Source organism: Camelus dromedarius, chromosome 15, assembly GCF_036321535.1.
Source record: "Camelus dromedarius isolate mCamDro1 chromosome 15, mCamDro1.pat, whole genome shotgun sequence".
Taxonomy (NCBI): Eukaryota; Metazoa; Chordata; class Mammalia; order Artiodactyla; family Camelidae; genus Camelus; species Camelus dromedarius.
In genome coordinates this window covers 33,141,690-33,165,537 of record NC_087450.1, presented here as the reverse complement: position 1 = coordinate 33,165,537, position 23,848 = coordinate 33,141,690, and the positions used below count along the sequence as shown (strand labels likewise).

The 23,848-nt window shown below is 38.3% G+C and overlaps 1 protein-coding gene across 6 annotated transcripts in view; it reads right to left on the bottom strand.

Annotated features, from left to right (window-relative positions):
* Window positions 1-23,848, bottom strand: part of THADA (THADA armadillo repeat containing) — a 286,630-nt gene that overhangs the window by 160,275 nt on the left and 102,507 nt on the right. For 5 of the 6 annotated variants that reach the window (XM_010997148.3, XM_064494535.1, XM_031466926.2 and 2 more), the window contains 2 exons: window positions 8,473-8,562; window positions 7,252-7,383 (listed from right to left, as the gene is read on the bottom strand). The exons of the other annotated variant lie outside the window; for it this stretch is intronic. In XM_010997148.3, coding sequence (XP_010995450.2) covers window positions 7,252-7,383; window positions 8,473-8,562 — 222 coding nt within the window. The remainder of the gene's footprint in view (window positions 1-7,251; window positions 7,384-8,472; window positions 8,563-23,848) is intronic. 6 annotated transcript variants of the gene reach the window in all.

The window sequence follows — 23,848 nt, the reverse complement described above, 5'->3', positions numbered from 1 at the left end:
GAAATCTATTTCCCACTTTCCCATTGGGAGCACAAGAGAGAAATTATGTGCCTTCTGCCATATGGCAGCTTCTCAGATATACAAAGACCATTATCGTGTTGCCTCTAACTGAATCTTTTCCAGTCTAACTATTTCCAGATGTTTAGCTTCCTCCTCATCTTGGTCTTCTCCTCTGGATAAATATTAGTTTATCAGTGACCCTCCTAAAACGGGAAGCCCACAGCAGAATAACATAACAGCAGAATGATGTGGGTTTCGTCTGACCAGCAGAGCTGAGGGGGACTGTAGCCTTCACAATTTGGAAGCAGCAACTATGTCATACTGCTTCCTCAGAGCTCATCAGGAAATCCCATTCCCCAAGATTCTTTCAGAAAAACTGCTATGAAGCCAATAGCTCTCATTGTGTACGTACATGATTTTGACTTTTCTTTAAAAAGTCAGAACATGACACATATCTCTATTAAATGTTACCTTGCTAGCCTCAGCCCATCAATCCAGTCTTCCAAGGCTATTTTGAAATCATTTTTTTGGGGGAAGGGAGGGTATAGCTTAGTGGTAGAGCACATACTTACTAGCATGCATGAGGTCTGGGGTTTAATTCCCAGTTCCTCTATCAAAAAATAAATAAATATTACCTCCCACACCCTCAAAAGCCCCCCAAAACAAAGAAAAACATAATACTGAAATAATCTTTTTCAATTATGGACTATATCAGACAAATCAAATAAAAGAGTATAGCGAATAATATGACAACCATTTGCCCAAAACTCAGTTTAAGAAGACATCACAAATAAAACTGAAGTTTTATTATATGCTAGTATATGCTTCCTCAGTTTCATCCCCCTCCTTCCCCACTACACAGAAGTAATGGCCAGCATCCTGAATTTGTGTTTGTCACTCCCATGCTTAAAGACTATTTTAAATTTGAGTCCATTACCATTTATATTTATTTTACACAAACCTAATAAGCAGGCACTCTAGTCTGTCTTCATTTTAAGTAAGTAATTCAAATGTTGAATAAAGCAGCATTATCCTCATCTATCAGACTAGTAATCTCATCAAAACAATGAGCTGACTCAGGCATGACTAATTCCTAGGGAATCCTTACTAGCTCTCAGCAAATACAGCATGAAGCACTTGCAAGCAATATGTTGAACAACCCAGCCTAAAACCATCAATAGCAACACAACTGTTTAGTCACTGATGAAATATGCCTTTTTTCCCTCTCTTTTGAAATCTTTCTGCAAGCTTCTAGGATAGCATTCCCATTCCACATTTCCCTAAAATTACTGACTTGGTTCTAGGCTAACTTGCACCCTAGGCTGTAAGTTATCTGGGTCCAGGGATTTGCCTTCATCCACAGGAGACAGGGGTCTTTTTCTATCACCTCACCTACATCTGGCTTGGGGGCCTGCCTTCCAGTTTACAGGCAAAGACAAAGCTGAAGCAGGAGTTCAAAAAAGTCTGCCCTTTCTCTATCAACATTACACTATCAATCCCTTCCGCTCACTAGAATTTTTCTTAACAAGCAAACTAAGGAGTTTTATCGGCTATTTTGTAGGCAGGATTATCCCCATTATACAGATTGGCAGCCTGAAGCACTTAGGGGCCCTCCTTTTCATGCCACATTAATCTGGGAGGCTTTCCCCCACATGCTTTGGCTTGTTTATAATTCTATGACCTCCCCACCTCCTCCTCCTCTTATCAATCCAGGCTCCTCTCATTTGGCTCTAAAACCTGCATCAGGGCAGCTGTGAAGGGGGCCTCCAGAGCCTCTGACTGGACAGCAGTAACGGGAGAGAGTTCAGAGTCCAGGAAACTCTCAGGTCACAGGCTCGTGAGGCCAGAGAGGACCTAGGTGATGTCCAATTCCTTAATTTGATAGAAAAGGGAATCGAGGGTCAGAGAGGTGAAGTTAAAATTAAAGCAAATGTCAGAGCTCATATTAGAACACAAGATTCCTCAAAGGCCAGGTGAAACACAAAACCCAGCTGAGCCTCCTTTCTACATAACCAGTAACCAGTGGGATATGAAATGTGGCTCCAATATTGTAGGACCAGGAGTCCCTTAAGTATGTCATAGGTGCACAGATCTGCTGAGACACAAAATGTCTCATTTCACAGTTAGTTTCATTTTTAGGTTCATCATTCAGACTCTGTGCCCAAACCTGGGCAAGGCAGAGAAAAGGACCAAAAGTAAAAAATAAACCCCCAAAATCTAGGGCTGCTTCTTCATGGAAAGAGATTAAGATTTATTTGGAGAGAAGAAGCATTGAGCATATAAATTACAATATGACACAGTAATGATGAATAGCAGGATGAGATGCTACAGCCATTCTGAGGGAGAGATGATTAGGAGCTGGGCTGCAGAGAGAGGGAGGAGGGCATGTCTTCCTTCCCAGCAGTGTCTCAACTGTCCTCTGTCTCATTTCTCTCTCTCTGATGCAAATCTTGCCTCCTACTTACCTACAAGGATTCTGGGAAGACAGAGCAGGTAGAAAGGTGCAGCCTTGGAGGACAGTTCCTGGTGTTAACAATCACAAATGAAGGTAGAGGCTAACTATTGCCTACTGCAAACCCCCAACTCTACACTATGGCAAATGAGGTCTTTCAACTTCATAACCTGGGTAAACAGTGAAGTGATAATCCTTGAATTACGCAACTTTCAAGGACAGAAAACAAGAGTCAATATCATTTCCCAATATCACAGGCTTAAAAGGCCTGACTCTTAGTTTCTGTACTCCCTACCCCTCCTACTGGTTCCATGGAATCAAAAGGTTCTATAAAATATTTTTGAAATACATAAAATATGTATTTTCCAACTTTTTTGATTTTTGACTAGATTTATAAGTATCTGCAACTAAAAAAGTTTCCACTGCATAGATCCCAGTGGGTGATTTCCACCGCCACGTGTCCAATTAAGATTGTATTTGGTATTTGTAGTTCAGAATTTTTCAGAGAAAAGAAAAGTAGATTTCACTGAAAATTTATCTAAAATGAACAATGATTAAAATGATTTGGGGGAAAACATAATGAAAATCATTTGCAATGAAAATAAGTCAAAAAAGGGGGGAGGGTGCAGAGATGCTTTTAAAGGCATCCAAGAGTGAATAAAAAGCAGCAGAGGGATTTCTTCTGCAGGCGTTGATCCAAGGCTGAGACTTCAGTTATCTGCAATAGAAGGCACCTTCTGTCTCAAGTGATACCCACACACACACACAAGTGCCACATGGGTCCAGGGAGGGTAAAGAGCCTTGTTCAAGTGTCACAGCTCGTGAATAAGTGGCACAGCTCAGAAAGAACCAAGTCTCTTGAGTCCAGGGCCTTTGCTCTGTTCAGGACCCCATGCTCTGTCCCCTGAGTTTGGGGCATATGGTTTCCTACAGCTCTTCAGTTCAAACTTGAACCCTGCTTGTGAAAGGGAATTCAAAGGTGCGTGTCCAGAGATATTTTGGGTCTAGAAATTCCCAGACAAGTAGGCACTAATGAACTGTATTCAGGGAGCTTGTCAGGGTCCCTTTTAAAAGCATGAGCCACTCTGCTCTGTGCTATTAGAACAGAAGGGTGAACGGCCTTAAATTGAAGGCAACATCTTTGCATGGTAAGGGGCTGTGTACCTGCATCCAGCACAGCATCAGAAACATAAAATACACTGGATTTAAAAAACAAAAAACAAAAACAAAACCTTGTAGACAAAATACCAGTATTAACATGATCATTTCCGTTTCAAGATGATGCAACAAATCATAGCTGCACACACACAATAACTTTAGAAAATCCAAATCAGAAACTTCTTAGATTAAGCCAACAAAGAAAGGCAACAGAGTTATAAGCTTATATTCCCAAATGTGGAATAAGGAACAAAAATACAAATAATACTTACAAACACCTCACAGAGGAAGGAAATGGCAGGCAGGTATATGTAAACCAAAGGGAAATAAAAAGCTATTGTGAGGGCTTTTCATCTTATTATTATTGAACATAATTCACTGAAGCACAGTCAGAGTAACCTTTGCGCTTTTCTCACTAGCTGAAAAATTTCTCTTTTGCTAAACTCAGAGTATCTAAGAGCCTGATTAGAGCTCTTCCAAGTACACAAATTAACATTAGTAATGCCACAGACATAAAATACTGCCCCTCCACTTGTGCCTACACCCATCTTTTCAGCTATTATCCCAAGTCAAAACAGCCCAATCTCTACCAGGACTGGAACCACAAATACTGCCTGGAAGGGCAGGTTTTACGATCAATCTTTCATTTTCTTCATGAATAATTTACTCAGAAGTAATTTAAATCAAATGTGTATAGTTTTACCAAATTCACTATTTAAAAAAAATCTGTTTGTAGTTCATCTCCCTAGTATGACTGTGAATATTTTAGGGCAGCACAACATTGACCCTGAAGTAGACTGTTGAAACCCAAAACTGATTTTTCTAACTCTAATTCTAGAATCCTTCCACTTTCTTTGTTTTCTGAGGGGGAGGTAATTAGGTTTTCTTCATTAATTTCTGCTTGGAGGAGGTACTGGGAATTGAACTCAGGACCTCCTGGGTGCTGAGCATGCACTCTACCACTTGAGCTATACCCTTCCGCCCTTCCACTTTCTTTTGAAGAAAGAAAAGCCAGCCTTCTTCCATACCTGACCACCGACCAACCCCACTATCCCAACCAGTGACCCCACAGATGTGAGCCTGAGAGAAAGGCTGCATCCAAACAAGACACCTACACCATTGCAAAAGCAAGGCAAGGAGCAGACCCCACCAGTTAGGGGGCATGCCTTCTCTGTCCTCAAAATAGCCTGCATTCATATCCACGGGCTGGGGATAGGCTCCTCATCGCTCCTAGCTGCACAAATTTCAGGGCCCATGGGCCTACCCAGCATAGCTAAAACTCCTGACTACACAAAAGGGACTTGGTTACATTGGTGTAAGGTAAAGAGTACACCCAACACTCTTGACAAGTCCTACAGTTTTGGGTTCATATCCCAGCTCTATAACTGACTCACTTTCTAAACCTCAGTTTCCCTCACAGGTAAACGGGGGTGATTACACGTCCTCTGAGTCACTGTAAGCAAAATGCCCAGTTCAGGGCCTGGCGAACAGTCGAGGCTCAACAGAGGTTGGTCTGCTTCTGACTGACTACTCTGCTCAGAATACTTTCTTGCTTGTTCGCTGCATTCCTGGGCAAAAGCTCCTTCTTATAAACCTCCTGAACAGCCTAACCAAACACCAAGTATCATTCTACTACTGCATAGTTTATTAAAATCATCTCTTTGTGAGTGTGTGGCTCTGATAATGTTTAATGTCCCAAATGTAATCTTGCTACTGAAAGTGTGATCAGCAGATCAACAGTATTAGCATTACCTGGAATTTTGTGTGAAATGCAGACTCTCAGGGCCCACCAGACCCACTGAGTCAGAATTTATGAGATACCCAAGTGATATGTTTATATCTTAAAGTTTGAGAAACACTGTCTATAATACATATGGACATTCAATAAATCAGAGCCTAAATGATACTCTAAGGAATCCGTTGTGGCACTTCTGCTGGTGGTGGCACTCAATGAATCTTTTTTTAAAATTTTATTTCATTTTATTTTTTTAAAATATATTTTTATTTAAGTTCAATGAATCTTTATTCAGGTAGAAAGCCACTACTGACCAAAGCATCTTCACTGGAAGGACAGGAGAGCTGTACACTTATTTCTTTGTGTTTTCTGAGTTAAAAAAATATGATGCACTAAATACATATTTAGTATGTATTAAAGGCATACATATTTAAATATTTAAATATTTAAGGCAATATTTAACTCTATGTTAATAGAATCTTTGTATATGTAATAAGGGCTCTGAATATAATTAGTAATATGAGCATTCTGACTATATGTAAACTAATAAACACAGGAAGGATACTTTCAATGTAGTAATTTTTGGTTCCTAGGAGGCAACACCTAAGACTGATTAGTAATTAGCTTCCACAAACTCAATGTTCTCAACACAGGATGATGAAGTTCTAAAGCATGTCTTTGTTTATAATGTACACTGTGACTTTGTTTATAATGTACGTGTGCCATCCCCCCACCCCATCAACTTTCTGAAATACTTTTGAGTTCTTTCCAGTTATATGTGAAAGTACAATTTTTAAGTGCTCCTGAAAGTAAAATTTATGACCCAAATTCCTAAAATGAATCACCAAATGCTGGATACGAGAGGCTGGTAACCCTGTGTATCAGGAAACAGAAACCAATCTGAGTGAGTCATCTCTGTGATCGTAGATAACACAGCCACAGCCAGGGCTGGGCGCAAACAAATGGCTACAGCAATCACACACCGGAATCTCGTGTTTAATGGTTTCTCACATTAAAATGCATCAGTCAGCGCTGTGAAATCAGGAAGTGGAACCAAGGACACCACATAAATAACAAGTACACTCATTTGAGTTGGGTATATTTTATCCTTTGGCTGTAAGTCTATTTCAACTTGTAATAGATATACATAAAAATGAAGGTGTTGTTTTGTCAAGAGGTAAGCAAAAAGGTAAAGGCTAATATGACAGGGCTTCTAAGCTATTTCATAAGAAAACTTCAATATTTTTTAGGGTTTATTTATTGAGGCCTTTGATCCAAAATGAAAAAAGGGATCAGAAGCTGGTGAATGCCTCAAAAAAAAAAAAAAAAAAAGTAACAAGGGAAGTGGTAACAGGCTGTAGAAGCAGAAAAGTCTGTTACCATTTGATTCCATGCATAATCTTTGTGCATGGCTTTTTTTCAGGTACTCCAAGCTTGAAAGAGAAGATGAGTGGGAAGTGAACTCGTGCTACACAGCATTGCCATCTAGATGCCACCTCTTGAAACCACTTGCAAACTCCTCCGGAGTGAAGAGCCACTTGAACCCCTGGACAGGGAATGTATGCCAGGACCAAGCCTGCCCCATGTTGACCGGGCTCAACACAGGGATAATGCACACACCCAGGTTATGTTCATTAAAAGGGGGTATCTCCTATCAACACCACATGTCCACTGGCAGGCAGGGCTTCCAGGAAACAGTACTCACACGGTAGATATCAATGCCTACACTCACAATCTGAAACACTGGAGACCAGCTGGGGGCAATGGCAATAACCCCAGAGCCCTGCATTCACAAGACCCCTCCCAAAGTTAAAAAGAAATATATAATTTCTGAAATAAGAACAGGATTATATATCCCCATGAGGCCCTCTGCCCACCCCCATCATTTCCCTGAGGCACACACTACCTCATGATGAAGGGGATGAAAGGGGACATGCTGAGAGCAGAGCAGGTGCCATCCATCGGGGAAGGGTAGAGTCTCCCCAACACCAAGAGTAAGAGAAACATGCTGGGATGGCAGTTCAGTTCTCCGGTATCACTGGAAAAAAATTATTGTACAGAAAGGATTTAAAACTTAAAAGGTGAGGTACTATCTTCAAACACTTTTCTCATTAAATAATTTATGTATATAAAGTGAGACCCTATGACAGGGATAATTTTCCTTTTTTCATTTTTCTCCTCCATCCACTTCATATTTTCTTAATGTGCAAATAAGGAAGGACTACTGGTAATGCTGTGGATCAGGCTTCTGCACGTGATTGTCTTCTCAAAGCTAATTCTTTGATAATTTAAGGCTGCTATTTTGATTTGAGCTGTTCAGACAGTAGAGAGGTGCCTGTTCCAAGAACGAAATGTGAAACTTTCAACATCCAAATGTACTTAAGAAAGCATGAACAGTCACTTGTGAGCGCCAGAAAAGCCTGTCTGCACAAATTACTAATATGATGAAATCTACCATAAACAGAAGTAAAATTCACTGATGTGATTTTTATTTCCCTATTATAGGCAATTGGTATAAATTCATACCAAGTGCAAAAATTGCTAAAAGAATAAAATGGCCCATGTTCTAAGATGTCCATACTAAAAATGCCACTACCAGCCACAGAATGTGATTGAAAGGACAATGGTGAACTTTGCACTGATCAGACTAGAAGCCCTCTTAATTGCTTTATTCTGTGTGTCCAGGGTCACTGGCCATCTTTGCTCAATTAGAACAGTACCATTTCTGATGATACATGACCAGATTAGTCAACTGCAATAGGCCAGTAACCAAAAAATGAGAGGTGTGCATTAAAACAATTCAGTATGTAAACACACAGATTTTTAAATATAAGGATTCTTAGAAGGAATTACCATGTGCTTCTATAAAGCTAATTCCTGTAAAACACTGAAAACTTTAAATCCAGGATTTTTAAAATGTAAAATATAATACAAAAAATGAATTTTATACAACTTTTCAGGTACAAATATACTACAGACTTAGGCAACATGATATAATAAAGAAGCACTTAAAAAATCCATCTATGTTATAGGGAAGGAGTTGATTAAAAACTGATGTCTGGAGGGAAAAATCTCAAAGTAATTCACATCCTTGATTTCACTTTGCCCTGGCCTATTGCCTTCTTACCTGTCCACAGTATTGGCTACCATTTCCAACTGTTTCAGAAGAAAGGGATAGAGTTCCGGGAAACGAGAGAAAAATTCACTCCCTGTCATTCTGTGGAGGGAGAATAAAAGATAAATTACTATCATTTATTTCCTCTGATTTAATAATAAAGCCTATATTTTTTAAAGAAAGGTAACTAAAGCCATTTGTTTGAATATTTAATGAAATAAAGAACAAAACCTACATCTGAAGAATTTAACAATCAGTAGAAATAATACATTTAATTTGGATTTTGGAAATGCTCTTAATGCATAGAATTTTATCTAAAATTTAAGATTATATATATTTAAAAATATTTAATATTAAATTCTAACAGGGAAGAAAGATGCAATCTGTGAAAATGCCACAATTGATTTGGACTATGGATATAATCACCACCTGCTTGACTGAGACTGATTCAACTTTAGTAATAAGGTCAAGTGTAGAACAAGGTTTCTCAAAGTCGGTACCAGGGACACTCTGGAGGAGATAATTCTTTGTTGCAGGGGGCTGTCCTCTGCACCACTGACTGTTTAGCAGCCTCCAGAGCTTCTCCCTGCCTAGATGCTAGCAGCACAGCACTCCCTCCCCCTACCAGCTGATAATCAAAGATGTCTCTGGACATCATCAAATGTACCCTGAGAGGAAAAAAGGTCCCCAGTTGAGACCTACTGGCCTGAAGTGTGGTTATCAGAAGAAGACTTGGTGTGTGGGGTTCTGGAGCACCAATCTATGAGGATTACTTTTTCCATCTTTATAAATACTAGCCCCAGAACTCTAACAAGATCCTGAAAATAGTTCCTCCAACTGTGCAACCGACAAAAAAAGCTCAAGCTAAATATAACATTTGGTTAGTCTGTCTCCAAAACTATTAAAGAACTACTCTGAAGGGGTGACATAAATACTCCCTAACTTGTCCCCTCCTATCAACTCTAGATGTATGCTCCTATTAATGAAGACCCAAAATAGCGTGTTTTTAAAATTGAGGTATATTTTACACATAGTGAAATGCTCAAATCTAAGTGTAGCATTCGATCAATGTTCACAAATGCATTCACTCATGTAATCCACCCCTGTGAAGCCTTAGAAAATTTCCATCCTCCCAGAAAGTTCCCTCGGGCCCCTTTCCCAGTCAACTCCAAATCCCCAAAGCAACCATGATTTGATTTCTATCACCACAATTTGGTTTTGTCCATTCTAGAATTTCATATAAATGTAATAATACATTAAATAATTTTTTGTGTCTGGATTTTTTCACTCAGCATAAAGTTTATGAGATTCATCCATGTTATTCAATGTATCAACAGTTTCTCTTTGCTGTTTTGTGTTCCACTGTATGAATATGCAAGTTTGTTTATCTATTCTCCTCTTGACAGACATGAACTGTTTCCATTTGTTGGCTATCATGAATAAAGCTGCTATGAACATTCTTGTACAAGGATTTTTTGTGAACATATGTTTTAATTTCTCTTAGATAAATATCTGAGAATAAAACTGAAGCATGTTTAACATTTTAGGAAACTGACTTTTCCAAAATAATTATAGTATTTTACACTCCCAGAAATAATAATAAGTAAGCATTTTAGTGGCTCCATACCCTTTCTGACATTTGCTGTTGTCTTCTTTTCCACTTTAGGCATGCTAGTAGGTATGCAGTGCTATCTCTTGGCAATTTTTACCTGCATGTCCTTGAGACTAATGATGTTAAACACTTTTCATGTGCTTTGGTCATTGGTATGGCCTTTTGTAAAGTATCTATTCAAGATTTTTAAATTAAGTTGCTTGTTGGGCTCCTTTGTCATATATAGGCATTGCATGTACTTTCTCCTAGCCTGTGGCTTCTCAATTTATTTTCTTAGTAATGTCCTTTGATGAGCAGAAATTTTTAATTTTTAATGAAGTCCAATAATTTGATCAATTTCTTTCTTTTATGATTCATACTTGCTACAGAAGATGTTGCCTATCCCAACATCACAAAAATATTTTGTTTTCTTCCAGAATTTTTATAGCTTTACCTTTTAAGTTGATGTCTATGACCCATATCAAATTAATTTTTATGTATAGTATGAGGTGGAGATCAAGGTTCTTTTTTCTACATTGGCATATCATATTTTTAATACAGAGATGTCATAAGAAAAGATAAATGCCTTAAAATCTAAATGATGTACCATGTTCATGGATGAGAGGATTCAATATAAAGACAAAATTCTCCACAAATTCAATATAATTCCAATAAAAATAGTAATTGTGTCTGGGTATATATCTGGACAACCAAATTCTAAAATGTATACAGGAGTATCAAGTGCCAAGAGTAGCAAAGATAACCTTGAAGAACAAGTCTGGAGGACTCACCCAATTAGGTATACAGAAATAGTACAAAACTTTAATAATTAGGACACTGTGGTGACAAGAAGGCCAATGAAACAGAGCACAGCAGTGCACACAAATATAACTGAAAACCTGGTTTATGAAAGAGCTGGTATTGCAGATTATAGTACTATGAAGATCACAGGTGTTATGATAACTAATTATCCACAGAGATAAAATTAAAACAGGATGCCAGCCTCCCACAATACACAAAATTAAATTCCACTGAATTCAAGACTTAGAAGTAAAAAATAAAACTGCAAAATTCTTTGAATGACTATAGAGAACAGAATTTATTGAACAAGACCCAAAAGCATCACCTAGTAGGAAAAATAGATATATTCAACTATATCAGTTAATTAAAAAAAAAAAAACTCAATATACCAAAAATAAAGCACAAAGAAAAATACAAAATAATATACACATAACATATTTTTGGTCAAGAAGGAGTATGAAATGTTATAGAATAGAAGAGATTTAAGAGACTAAGAGACTTAAAAGACTTATGAGACTAAAAAAAAACCAAAAAACTAAATGCAAGGTGTGGACCTTGTTTGGACCTTGATCCTAACAAACCAACTATAAAAAAAAATAAAAAAAAATAAAAACTAATTATAAAAAGACATTTCTAAGACAATTAGAAAAGTTTGAATATTAAGGAATTATTCACTTTGTTAGATATGATAATAGTATAGTGGTATTTCCTTTTGGGGAGGGCAAGAAATAGATAAAATAAGATTGGCAAAACATTGATAACTGTTGAAGCTGAGTGATGGAAAAACAGAGGTTAGTTAAACTAGTCTCTTCACTTTTACACATTTAAAATTCCCACAATAAAAATATTTTAAATTAAAAGTAAAATTTTTATTTGACAAGCCACAAATGGGGAGAAAATTTGTACTATACTCATATAACTGAGATTATATAATTAGTATTCTGAAAATATGAAGAACTCCAGTGAATCAGTAAGTATAAGACAACTCAATATAAAAATGGACAAAACCTATCAAAATACAATTCTCAGAAGATAAATGCTTGTGGCCAATAAACTTAAGATGTTCAGCAACACTGAGAGATCACTTTATATCCTCAAACTGGCAAAGATTAAAAAGTCCAACAATACTACATATTGGAATTCTCAGACACTTGATGGAAATGAAAATTACTGCAACAATTTTGAGAAATAATTTGGCGTTTTCTTGAAAGCCATAGATGTTTTTACCCAGTGACTCAGAAACACTCTTCCTTGGTAAATGGCCTAATAAAATCTTGGACACGGGCATCAGGAAGCTTGTACAAGCATATGTATAGCAGCCATATTCCATCAACAAGAGGGTGAACAAACTGTAGGACACTCACACTATGGAGTAATGTATAGCAGTAAATCTGAACAGACTACAGACACACGCAACAACACAGATGAATCTCAGGAACTCAATGTTAAGTGAAAAAGACAAGTTACAGAAAGTATATGCAATATAATCCTTCTACGTAAAGTTTACAGCAAAGCACCACTAAATAATACATTGCTTAGGGGAACAAATTTATGTGATTTAAAAAATGAAAAAGCAAATGAAAAAAATAAAAACAAAATTGATGAAAGTAATCAATTCTCTTCAAGGGGAACAGAAAGAAAATGGGATTAGAGAGGAACACATAAAAGGCTTCAAAAGTAATGTTTGGAGGGGAGCGTATAGCTCAGTGGTAGAGTACGTGCTTAGCATGCACAAGGTCCTCGGTTCAATCCCCAAAACCTCCATTATAAATAAATAAATAAAAACCTAATTATTCCCCCACCAAAAATCAAAATAAAAACTTAAAATCAAATTTTACAAAAAAGTTCTTACTCCACCCCAAATTACAGATTTATTGAACATGTATTGGATGCTTTATGTAAAATACACTCATATCCTTTACTTATTAAATATTTTTATGGAAAAAATTAATAAACATTAAAAGAAACACAGTAGACTGCCCAGTGCCTCTCCTCACAGAAAATTATGCGAAAATATCTTAGCTTTCGCTTTTAAAAAATTCAGTGTATTCAAATACATATTTTATAGTTTGGTTTTTTCCTCTTAACAAATATGCATTATATATATTGCTGTGCACCTTGCTTTTCTTTTTCATCTAAAACTGTATCTGTGAAATCACTCAATATCAGGTACAATGACCTATTTCTTTCCATTTAATGGCTGCAGAATAATCCATTGTTTAGTTGAGTGTAGCTGATTTAATTCGTAATGGTAAGGGCTTTTGGTTGTTACCAGTCTCTTGCTCTAATAAAGGATGACATGTATGAATTTCTTTGTTAATAAATTGCAAACCTGGGTTTTGCAGGGTCAATGTTTTACTGAGGGGGAAGACAAAACCATTCCACTACAGGCTATGTTACATTCTTTACCACCTCCAAGCAAAACTGGTCAAGAATATCAGTTTCCATCTTTAGTGGCGTCACTTAAAGGTAAAAGTGCATGAGCTCAGTACTGGGATCCCTAAGTACACTTGCCCACACAGAATGCCTCCATCTACACAACAAAGCCTGATGGTTATGTCTTCTGGAGGAATTAGTCATTGACTTCCAGGGGAGTAAGGCATTCCTTAATGGCCTGATACTTCTTAGTGGAGTAACAAAGACAAGCATTCTCACTTAAGCAGACCATAGGCTTGTTATCACCATCATCTAGAAACTGTCTTGATAAATAATTGGCTCTGCTGACCACAATACTGCCAGAGAAATGGGCTGAGGAGCTACTATTCTAAAATTAAAGTCATTGCTTTAATTGAATTATAGCTAATTACTTCAAACAGCAAATTACCTCATTCAGTTACCTTAGCAAACATTTACCAACCAGTCTATCTTGGAGGATATTTGAAGACGGTACATTATTCAAAGTTAAATACGTGGTGAATGATTTAACTAATTGTTTTGTTCTTAGCAGCTTGGGAGGTTTTGACTACATCTTTAAAAAATATTCTGTTAAGATGACTGTGTCCATGCTTGATGGCGTAGGACTTTGAAGTATCAACTGTGCATCTGACAGTGTTTAAGAAAAACCAAAATTATTCTTTAAGGAAAATTTTGACCTTGCTCAGGTACGCTAAGACACAGGAGGTGCCTTTCTATTCTAGCATTCTTAGGCTCCACAATACTGTTAAGAAAATGGTGACCCCATTTCTGGTTCAGCTCACCTAAAGGCCAGGACTCCAAACACAGAAGAGTTGAGCTCCATGTACTTGCCTGATAGCATTATTTCAACCCTGCATCAGCCAAGGGCTACTAAAGACCTGGCTAGATGTTTATGGAGTGCTGCCTGAAAGATATCCAATTTTAACAACTCTTGCATATTACAAAACAGAGCCTCAAGAGGTAAGGCATAGAAGGGTATCAGAATTATCTAAGAGGCTTATTATTGAAACTTTACTCAGTTACCCAGAAGGTCTACAGCATCTTGAATGCAGAACTTTGGCTGCTAATATATATTAATTCCAGCCTTCAACTAACCAATGACTACATTTTATGTTTATACTGAGTGGAGGACCACCATGTACAATAGTGCTTCCAAGTGGAGGCACTTTATAGGGGCTGCTGGTATAGGTCTGTAATCTAGACTTATTTTGAAAGACCAAGGTCATGGAACCATGTCAGTTCAAGTTTGAATCTCCTTCCATGAATCCTAGAACATGTAAGTTTTGTATAAGTTTTTTTTTCAATTGATTAGGACATGTAAGTTTCACCTCTCACTTGCTACTTAAAATTCTGATCATATTTTTCTCAAGAGAATAGCAAATTTAAAAAAAATTATATACTTCATGTTGAGCACTGTGTTAGGTCCTCTGGGAGATACTAACAATAGGAGACAGCCACTGCTCTTGGAGCTTAAAATCTGATCAGGAAGACAAGCCATGTTCATTGACTGTAATTAAAAGTATAAGGCAAATCAGTGTAAGGGTCAAATAAATGATGCTTACAGTAAGAGTACAGAGTTGCAAAAGACATCACTGGGAGCTGGAGAGGTAGGGAAAGTTTTGTGGGAAACATGGAAACCAAGGTGAGTCTTGAAAAACTGGTAAGAAAAAGGAGAGAAGACATCATGGAGGAGGTACAGGAACCAAGTGCACAGACAAGTTGGCTGGATGATAAGAGGACTTCATGATAAGAGAAAGCAGAAAACAGGATATTTACAATTTCTTAGAAATTTGAATGCCAGGTTAAACAGATTCACCTGTGTCTTACAGGCTTTGAAAGTTTCTGAACAGGAGAGAGATGTGACAAGAGCAGACTAGACTAGAGAGAGCAGAAATGTGGTGACCCCATGGACATTCACTAAATGTGTACTTTTTCCTCTCAAGTAGAGCATTAATATCTATAGGCATCTACATACTTCCCTGCATATCTCTTGATACGCAGCACAGTACTTTGTAAATGTTGGTTGACTGGTAAATATTTAGGTAATGAATGAATAAATAATATTAGCCAGAGAAGAAAAAAACTCTAATATAGTTGACTTCAAACCTATGCCTTATGTCTTTTTTCTTCTTTCAGTGATTGGTACCCACACAACTGACACCTAACTACTCACTCAGCTTCCCAAGTCAGAAACTCCCAATGCACACAATCAACAGGCAAATCTTGCTGCTTCTACCTCCAGAGTATCTGTTGATCTTTTTCTCACCATCCCCACAACTTAATCCCAAGTTTGACTGCTATTATTTCTTGCCTAGATACTGTGTCAGCCTCTCGCCTGATCTCTTTGCCTCACATCTTCCCCCTCTGTAACTGTTTTGATAAGAATTCTCTCTTCCAAATACAAATCAAATCACGTAACATTGTGAGATTAATAGCTCCCTACTGATTTTTGGATAAATTCTTCAGCATGATTTACAAAGTTCTGCCTAATCTGACTCCCTTGGCCAGCTATCTATCACCTCTCCACCTTCAAACCTAGCCATGCAGAACTTCTTTTGGTTCTATCAACATGCCTTTCTAGTCTCCAGAGGTTGGCAAATAACACTTTCTGCTAGGAACACTTCTCCCCTCACCCAATCCAGACTAACCCCAAACAATTGTTCAATTTGGGACTTAGGCCAACTTCTTCCAGGTCACCTTCTCTGATGTCTCAAGTGTGGGTTAGGTGTCTGACGTTGGTATCGTACTATAACCCACAATCTCCCCATCAGAGCACTGACAGCATGACATACATGGAACTTCTATTTACTTCCTTACTTCTCCCCACAGATTACACATTCTGCATGGACAGAGACTATATCTCTCTTACTTCTCCATATTATCTCTGGTGCTAAGTATGATGCTCAGTTCATAGCTGGTGCTGAATAAATACCTCTGAGTGAAAGAAGCAAAACAAAAGGACAGAGTCCTTGACAAAGTCAAGGAGAAAAAGGAATTATGACTAAGATGGTAACAAGTGAATAATTTCTTAAAGTGCATCATTAGCTATATCTAAGGACCTTCAGAATCATCATTTGAATTAATAAGCTGAGTATCCTGTCAGGGCGTGAAATGTTCTTAAACACAAATATATAAAACTTGTCTCCCTGGTTTGCAAACAGTTCGATTCCAGTTCAACCAATAAAGCCAACAGGCTGATATGTTACCTCCCCAGCTATGGCAAGCCCTGGGGGAAAATTCTCCAGTGACAGGCATTTCAAACCTGTTTATCTGTGTGGCCAAAAACTAGCCCAACAACTTTACAGGAAACAAGAGAAGTGATAAAAAGGAAAAACTGAACCTCTGAAACTTCAAGCTCCTAGGAAGACAAAGGAGATCAGCAAAAACTGTGAATGGGATCTAACAGACAGACATAGGAGAAAGCAAAGAAGCCAGGAGAGAGGGTGAGAATAAACAGCTTGAACCTTGGGACTGTTAGACTACACCAAAGGTGAGTTATTCCCTATTCCATCAGGTAAGAATTATGCAGGCATAACTAATGAGAGGTCCCTGGAGGAACAGAAGTTGCTTGAAGAAACTAGGTTGTGTTGTACCAAGAATAAGATGCTAGGGTGGGGAAGGGTAGAGCTCAGTAGCAGAGCACATGCTTAGCATGCACAAGGTCCTGGGTTCAATCCCTAGTACCTCCACTTTAAAAAAAGATTTTTCATCAAAAAAAAAAAAAAAAAAAAAAGAGTAAGGTGCCCGAAGCACAGAGTGGCTGTGATCTCCACCAAGGCACTCCACTGCCTGACATGTGTGCTCAGTGCTAGACACCCCCACAGCCCAGCCAGGGCCAAGAGCAAAGTAGGCTCGCAAGAAAAATGCCTGGCACCATTTTGTTTTATTTTAAGAGCTATTTAAAAATTATTTTAGCATTTCTTATTTATTGAAAAAAAATAGATAATAAAGAACGCTGTAAAGAAAAATCTAAAAATCACAAACAGTATCAAAGATAGCTGCTAGTCTGTGTTGATGTCTATCCACACCTTTCTCCTCCTTATATATTGTTCTATAATCTACTTTTTACACTTAACGATATATTAAGAACACTGTTCCATATCAATCTGACCCCGCCTTCACATGGTAGCCTCTGGGCACTTTCTCTGTGCACCTCCTATGTTTGAACATTGGTCTGGGGAACTAATCCAGACACCAGCCCAGAACAGCCCATGCTCGTCTTGGCTGAGCCACGTGTGGAAAGCAGTCCCACTCTAGCCACACTCAGCACTGCCCTTTTGTCTGCACATTCCACATCTAATCTTAGTAATGCTGAGAGTCTAGTTTTTGAGAGCATCTGAGCTTTGGTCATTGTAGTGGTCTAGGAATCCACCCTGCCCCTCTAACCACTCAGAGAATCCTTCTCTTAAATCAAGCTTCTATGTCTCTTAGAGATCTGCATCCTGAGAAAAGCTGGAATGCCTGAAGCACATGCTTCTGAGTTTAACAAAAGTGTCAGATGAAAACTATCATGCAAAGAAAAGAAGCATTTGGGGAAATGTGTTAAAAGTAAAAATAAGGTATCTCCACCCCCCTCTTCAATTCCTACACACATACTTCCTTATCATTCTCCATCATCTCAGAAACAGAGATCAACAGAGCAATGTACAAAGGTATGAAAAGACTGAGCTAGCAAAGGCAAGCAAAAACGTGCAGGAGTAAGAAAGTGCATAGTAAACAAGCAGAGCTTGTGCCTGGCTTGAAAAAACCAGAACTTATTCACAGGCCATGGAGAAAACACCATAAAACTGATCATTAGAGGAAAATAAATGATGAAGGCAAAAGCCTGGAGGTTTTCAAATGGGAACCCAATAAACTATTAAAATTTAGCTACTCCCCAGATTCTGGCCTATAAAACCACCACAGAGGAGAGAAATCAGTTAAGGGCCTACGTCTCCTTGCCATGTTGATTGCTGATAAAAACAGTAAGCTCATCTTAAGGATGAAACAAACCTACAAAGAAGACAAAGCGCGCGTGCACACACACACAATACTTCAAAGGATGATCAAATGCAAACTCGTAAAATAGAAACAACTAATAAAATAGAAATCTGGGCTTGGAATCCCACCAGGAGGACCATCTCTGACTCCATCCCTAGAATCTTCCCTCTACCTCTGAGTAGAGCTGATACCAGAATTTCTCCCTAGAGTAGTAGTAATTTAAAAAGAGTAAGTGATTGGACAAAAGGGATGTCAGGGATCCCAGGGTCAGAATCTCACACTCAACAAGCACTTGGAATCATTGTCATGGGTCCACTAGGAAGTCCTGTTATTAAATTTCAGGCAAAGGAAGTTAAAGAAAAGGCATCTTTTTCAGGGCCTCTATTCTAAGTGTACTGACTCTGACCAGGCCTCCTGCTAGTCTCCTTTTCCTTCCTAACCTCTGTAGATAGCCATGAAATTCTTGGACTTGGTGAATGTTTTTCTAGTCCTTCCCTTTTGGAACTGCTTTCCAGATAGAGAATCTTCCAAATCACAAAATTAGCCATCATTATACTATACCAGGGAGGGAAGTGAAAGGTCTTGGTTCTGGAAGTGCCCTGCCCTTCCCCTTGTGAAATCACTGGCCTAGGAGTGGGCTGGGAAACACACTTCCACTCATTACACAGCCAGTTGGTTGGTAACCACACATCTCTTGAATTCCTCATGTGTGCAAGGTCCCATTCTGGCAGCTTACATTAGAATTTTTTAACATCATTCTTAGAAGATGTTTCTTATTGAATCCCATCATCTATAAAATCTTAGAATCAGCCTATCTCCAACAATTAATTCAATAATCATTTTCTAAACAGTTTGTGGTAGAAAGTATCCAAAGATGGCCAACAATAATTTCTACTACCTAGTTATACGTGCTTGGCTCCTTCCCCTCAAGAGGTGGGGTCCATTTCCTCTCCCCTTGACTCTAGTCCAGTCTTACAACTTTCTTTGATCAATGTATGGTAGTGGAAGTGACTCTGTGCCAGTTGTGCCTTAGGCTTGAAGAGGCACAGCAGCTTCTGTATTCACTGTCTTGAGGACTTTATTTCTCTGCTAGAAATAGACCCCACTACCCCACCAGTCACTTATGCCCCCAGCTGAGGTCTCAGACAAATTCCACTGTCATCTGGAGTGATCTCAGGTGACATCGCATGATAAAGAATTACCCAGCTGAACCCAGCCAACCTACAGAATTGTGAGAAACCAAAAAACTATCATTATTTTAAGCCACTAAATTTGGCAGTGTTTGTCATGCAGCACTAGGTAACTGAAACACAGTTATAACATTGAAGGTACTGAGTTATACTCTGTGGAAAAGGTAATATACTAAATTAAAGGGGCACTAATAACAAGGAATCCACAATTTAACTTAACTACTATATTTATTCTCTTACAGTTCTGGAGGCCAGAAATCTGAAATCAGAATCAGTGGTCCAAAATTAGAGTCAGTGGGGCATCTCCAGAGGCTCTAGGGGAGAAAGCAATCCTCATCTCTTCTAGCTTTGGGTGGCTGCTGGCATTCTTCGCTTGTAGCTCCATCACTCCAATCTCTGTCTCTCTGGTCACACTGCTTTTTCCTCTTCTGTCTCTCAAATCTCCCCCTACTTCTCTCTTATCAGTGATTGCATTAGGGCTCAACCAAATAATCCAAGATAATAACCCCATCGAAAGAGCCTTAATTTAATCACAGCTACAAAGACTCCCCCTTGCTTACAAGGTAACATTTACAGGTTCCAGGGATTAGGACCTGACGTCTTTGGGGGGGGGGGTGTGTGCCCATTATCTGCCTAGCACAACTGTGAACATTTAAGAGTTAAGGCACTATGGGCAAGAATGAACATAAGTGGTTCATTCCAAGGCAGCTGTTTTCCAAATCTTTAAAGCAACAGGTGATTTATGCTCCAATATAATCTCAAAATTTAAAACACGAAAACAAAACAAAGCCAGAACTATCTGGTTGAAGCAGGGTTGGGGTAAGAGACTGTCAGTTCGGCCTCCCTCTCACCCATAGCAAACACAGGCTCCGATACACTTCTGTGGGCTCAAGAGGCACAGTGCAGAGAGTGAAGGCTTGGAAGACAAAGTGAAACTTAGATTGCTGTCCACACTCCCCACCTTCTTATTTCCTTTTATTTCCATCTCTTCAAACATCTCTAGTTAAAGAAATACACTCTATCTGTCACTGACCTCTATTCCCTACAAAATGATTTCATCTTTTTCACAATATTAATGGCTACTGTTGTTTTATTAAAACATGCTCCAAGTCTTGTCTCCTCTCTCTAGGAAATTAGCTCCCTGAGACTAAATATTGTCTTATTTCTTCTCTAACCTCAGCACCTAGGATGGTGCTAGCACACACAACACTCAGGAAATATGTCCTGCCTTCTTACTGTTTTCCTAGAACTCCCTCCACAAATCTTGCCCCAGTAAAGAATGAGCTGTCCCCTTTTCAACCACAGGGGTCCAGTCCCCCTCAGCTTGACTCTAAAAATTCATACAAGATTTAAAAGCTCTTATCTGGTAAGTCTGAAGAACGTAGTCTCGACATTAAAACCCCAGTCAAGCAAATGCACTAAACATGCAAACAGTTCAGACAGTGCTGAACCTGCCTCATCCTCACCCAAAATGCTAGCAAGAAATCACACAGAAATTTCTCTGTCATTCATCAACAATTAATAGACTAATTTAGCAAAAGGCCCAATATTATAAAATATAAGCTTTTGGTTTCTAACCCTGAAATGCTTTTGTTCAATTAATTTTTTCAAGATCCTACTCTAAACCTTACAGACATTTTCATTAAAGCTAATATTAATTTGCCAAGTCATATTACTGAAGCAAGGGGAAGGTGCCAACAAAGTCCCAGACTTCAAGGAACATATTAGAACCAAGACTCTCAGAGAAGGTCTACTATTCTAATCATTTAATTTTACAGATGAGGAGACCAATGCCCAGAGGAATTAAGTAACTCCCCTAGATCAAAATACAAGTTAGGGGAAAGTGCAGAACTAGAACTCAGTTTTGTTTCCCAGTTTAGCCACTGGACTTTTCAGGGCTTCTATTACACAGGTAATCCAACCATCCTGTGCCAGGCAATCCAACCATCCTGTGCCAGGCATATGCTTAACGAGCAGAGGACACTGTGGCCCAGACAGGCCAGCTTTCACAGGAGTTCATGTCCCCATGATTGGCTCAGATAGTGATCTCTCCACTGCTGTCAATCAGCCTGGTCGACTTAGATTAAGGTTCCCAACCTGACTTTCCACCTCCATACATTGAGCCAGGCCCACCCACTGACTTTGAAGGGAGTAGACGAGCTGGCAAACTGCCAGCTAAACTAATCTTTAAAAATCTATCCATCTGCTCTTACAAAGCATTTTCAGAGATCACTGGACCACAGATATTCCATTTGGTCTAATAAGTCTCAAGTCTCTCCTGTATTCAAATTAAGAGAATCTTACTAACACGCTACAATACCCCTAACCACCCACCCTGCCCCCCTAAACAAAACTACAGACAAAAATACAAAGCAAAAAACCCTCTAACTCTCATGCAAACCAAACCAGAAAAGAAAAAGTGTGCATACTTGTTCTTATTTAGGCTCAAGGCTTCTTTCTCCCCCAGGAACCCATTTTTTGGTAAGTTTATACTCAGGCCAAGGCTTATTTACAAAGGAAAAAAAACAAAAACAAAAAACCAAGGAGTCACCAGGCAAATGTTACACTCCCAATTAATACACAACGTTGTCCTTAACCAGGTATGATGTGATGTCCAGGGTGCATTTTCCCAAATTCACAGCTAGAAGAAATGAAATAACAGAAATCAAAGTGGGATTTCTTCTGCTGCAGAAGTATGGAAAAGAGTCTCCATTTAGTGGATATTCATCTTAGACTGCAGGATTTAGTCTTCTCTCTGAACAACTGCCTAGAAGTACTAAAAAAAAAGGTAATTTCCAACAGATTGGCTGGATCACCAGACAAAGAGGAAACGCCAGCATTTGGCAGAGTTGTGAAAATAACATTTTGGACATTTTAGCCATTTATTTTTTGGAGAGCCAGAAACTAATCTGGAATAAGTATAACTCATTATTGTTATTATTATTTAAAACCATAACCTCTGGCTCCTGGGTTTGGCAACTGGAAGCATGTTGGTTTCTGTAGAAATGCAAATGAAATTTATTAAATTAGACATTCCAGGATCATGGTTCTGTGTTTGGTGTTCTCACGAATGCTGTTTTTTGTTTGTTTGTTTGTTTGTTTTTTAAAAGTATCCTGAAGTAAATAGGCTGCCACCTCTTCCAGACCCTGGAAAGCCATCTGCTTGGCCTTGAGAGCAGCCTGTACATTGAGATCACACAGAGGCAGACATTCAACATGGCTGGGAGCCATTCCCTTCCATGCATGCTTCCACTCAACAACCAGAACCAAAATCCTTCAAAGGCTGAGGCTGTTTGCTACTTCAACTGTATCTCCTACAGCACCTAGCAGAGGAGACAGACATAGTATGTGCTGCCTACATTTTAAAAAATAAAGGAACAAATCATGTCTCTTTTCTTCCCTGCTTTTTAGTTATCTTCTATTAATTACAAGTGAAAGACACTAATTAGAAAAACCCCAAACAATATACAAACGAGTAAGTAGTAAAAGAAATTTCACACTGCCCCATTCTAGACCTTTTCTACCCACAAATAAAAACATTAAAATTATACATACAACACACAATGTTGTTTCGGAGGAGTGGCAAACACAGATGTATGTTAAATATTGTTCAGCAACTTGCTTTTGAAAAAACATTTAGGTGCGTTACTCATTTATGTTCCATAAGTAGAAAGAGAAGAATCGAGTTTTCCTTGTCCTTAATTAAAAAAAAAAGATTTGAATAAAAGTATGTCTTTATTATTTTATCTTTGCACTTGATCAATAATCTAGCTGAATACGAAATAAAAGGAAACCATACTTCCTCAGAATTTTGAAGGTGTCTCTCTTCTATCTCCTAAGTCTGTTGCCATTTTGATCCTCAATTTTCCATATGTGAACTTTTTTTTTTTTTTAACTCTACAAGATTTTAGAAATGTCAAGATGATGTGTTTTGATGTGGATGGTTCTTCATTTATTGTGCTAGAACTTGTGTCCTTTAGTTCTAGGAAATTTTCCTTGCTATTTTTTTGACAATTTCCTGTCCTCGCTTTGCTCTGCTTTCCCTTCTGAACCTCTGTAAGCTGGATATAGAACCGCCTGAAATAATCTTCTAATTTTCCTATTTTTTTTCTCTCCCATGTTCTATTTCTCTTGATCTCTTTAGTTTTACCTCTGAAAGGGTTCTTTTTCTCTGTCTTCCATCCTATATATTGAAATTTTTATTTGGGCTATTACATTTTCTTAACCTCCTAGAGCTCTTTCTTATTCTGACTGCTCTCTTAAAAATATCATCCTGTTCTTACTTCATGCAATCAATTTTATCCTATTTCTCTGAGAATGTTAATTTACCTTTTCTCGTTTTAAATTTTCTGCTAGTCCCTATCTTATATCTGCTTCTATTCTATTCCTTTTTTCTTAAAAAAGAGAAAAA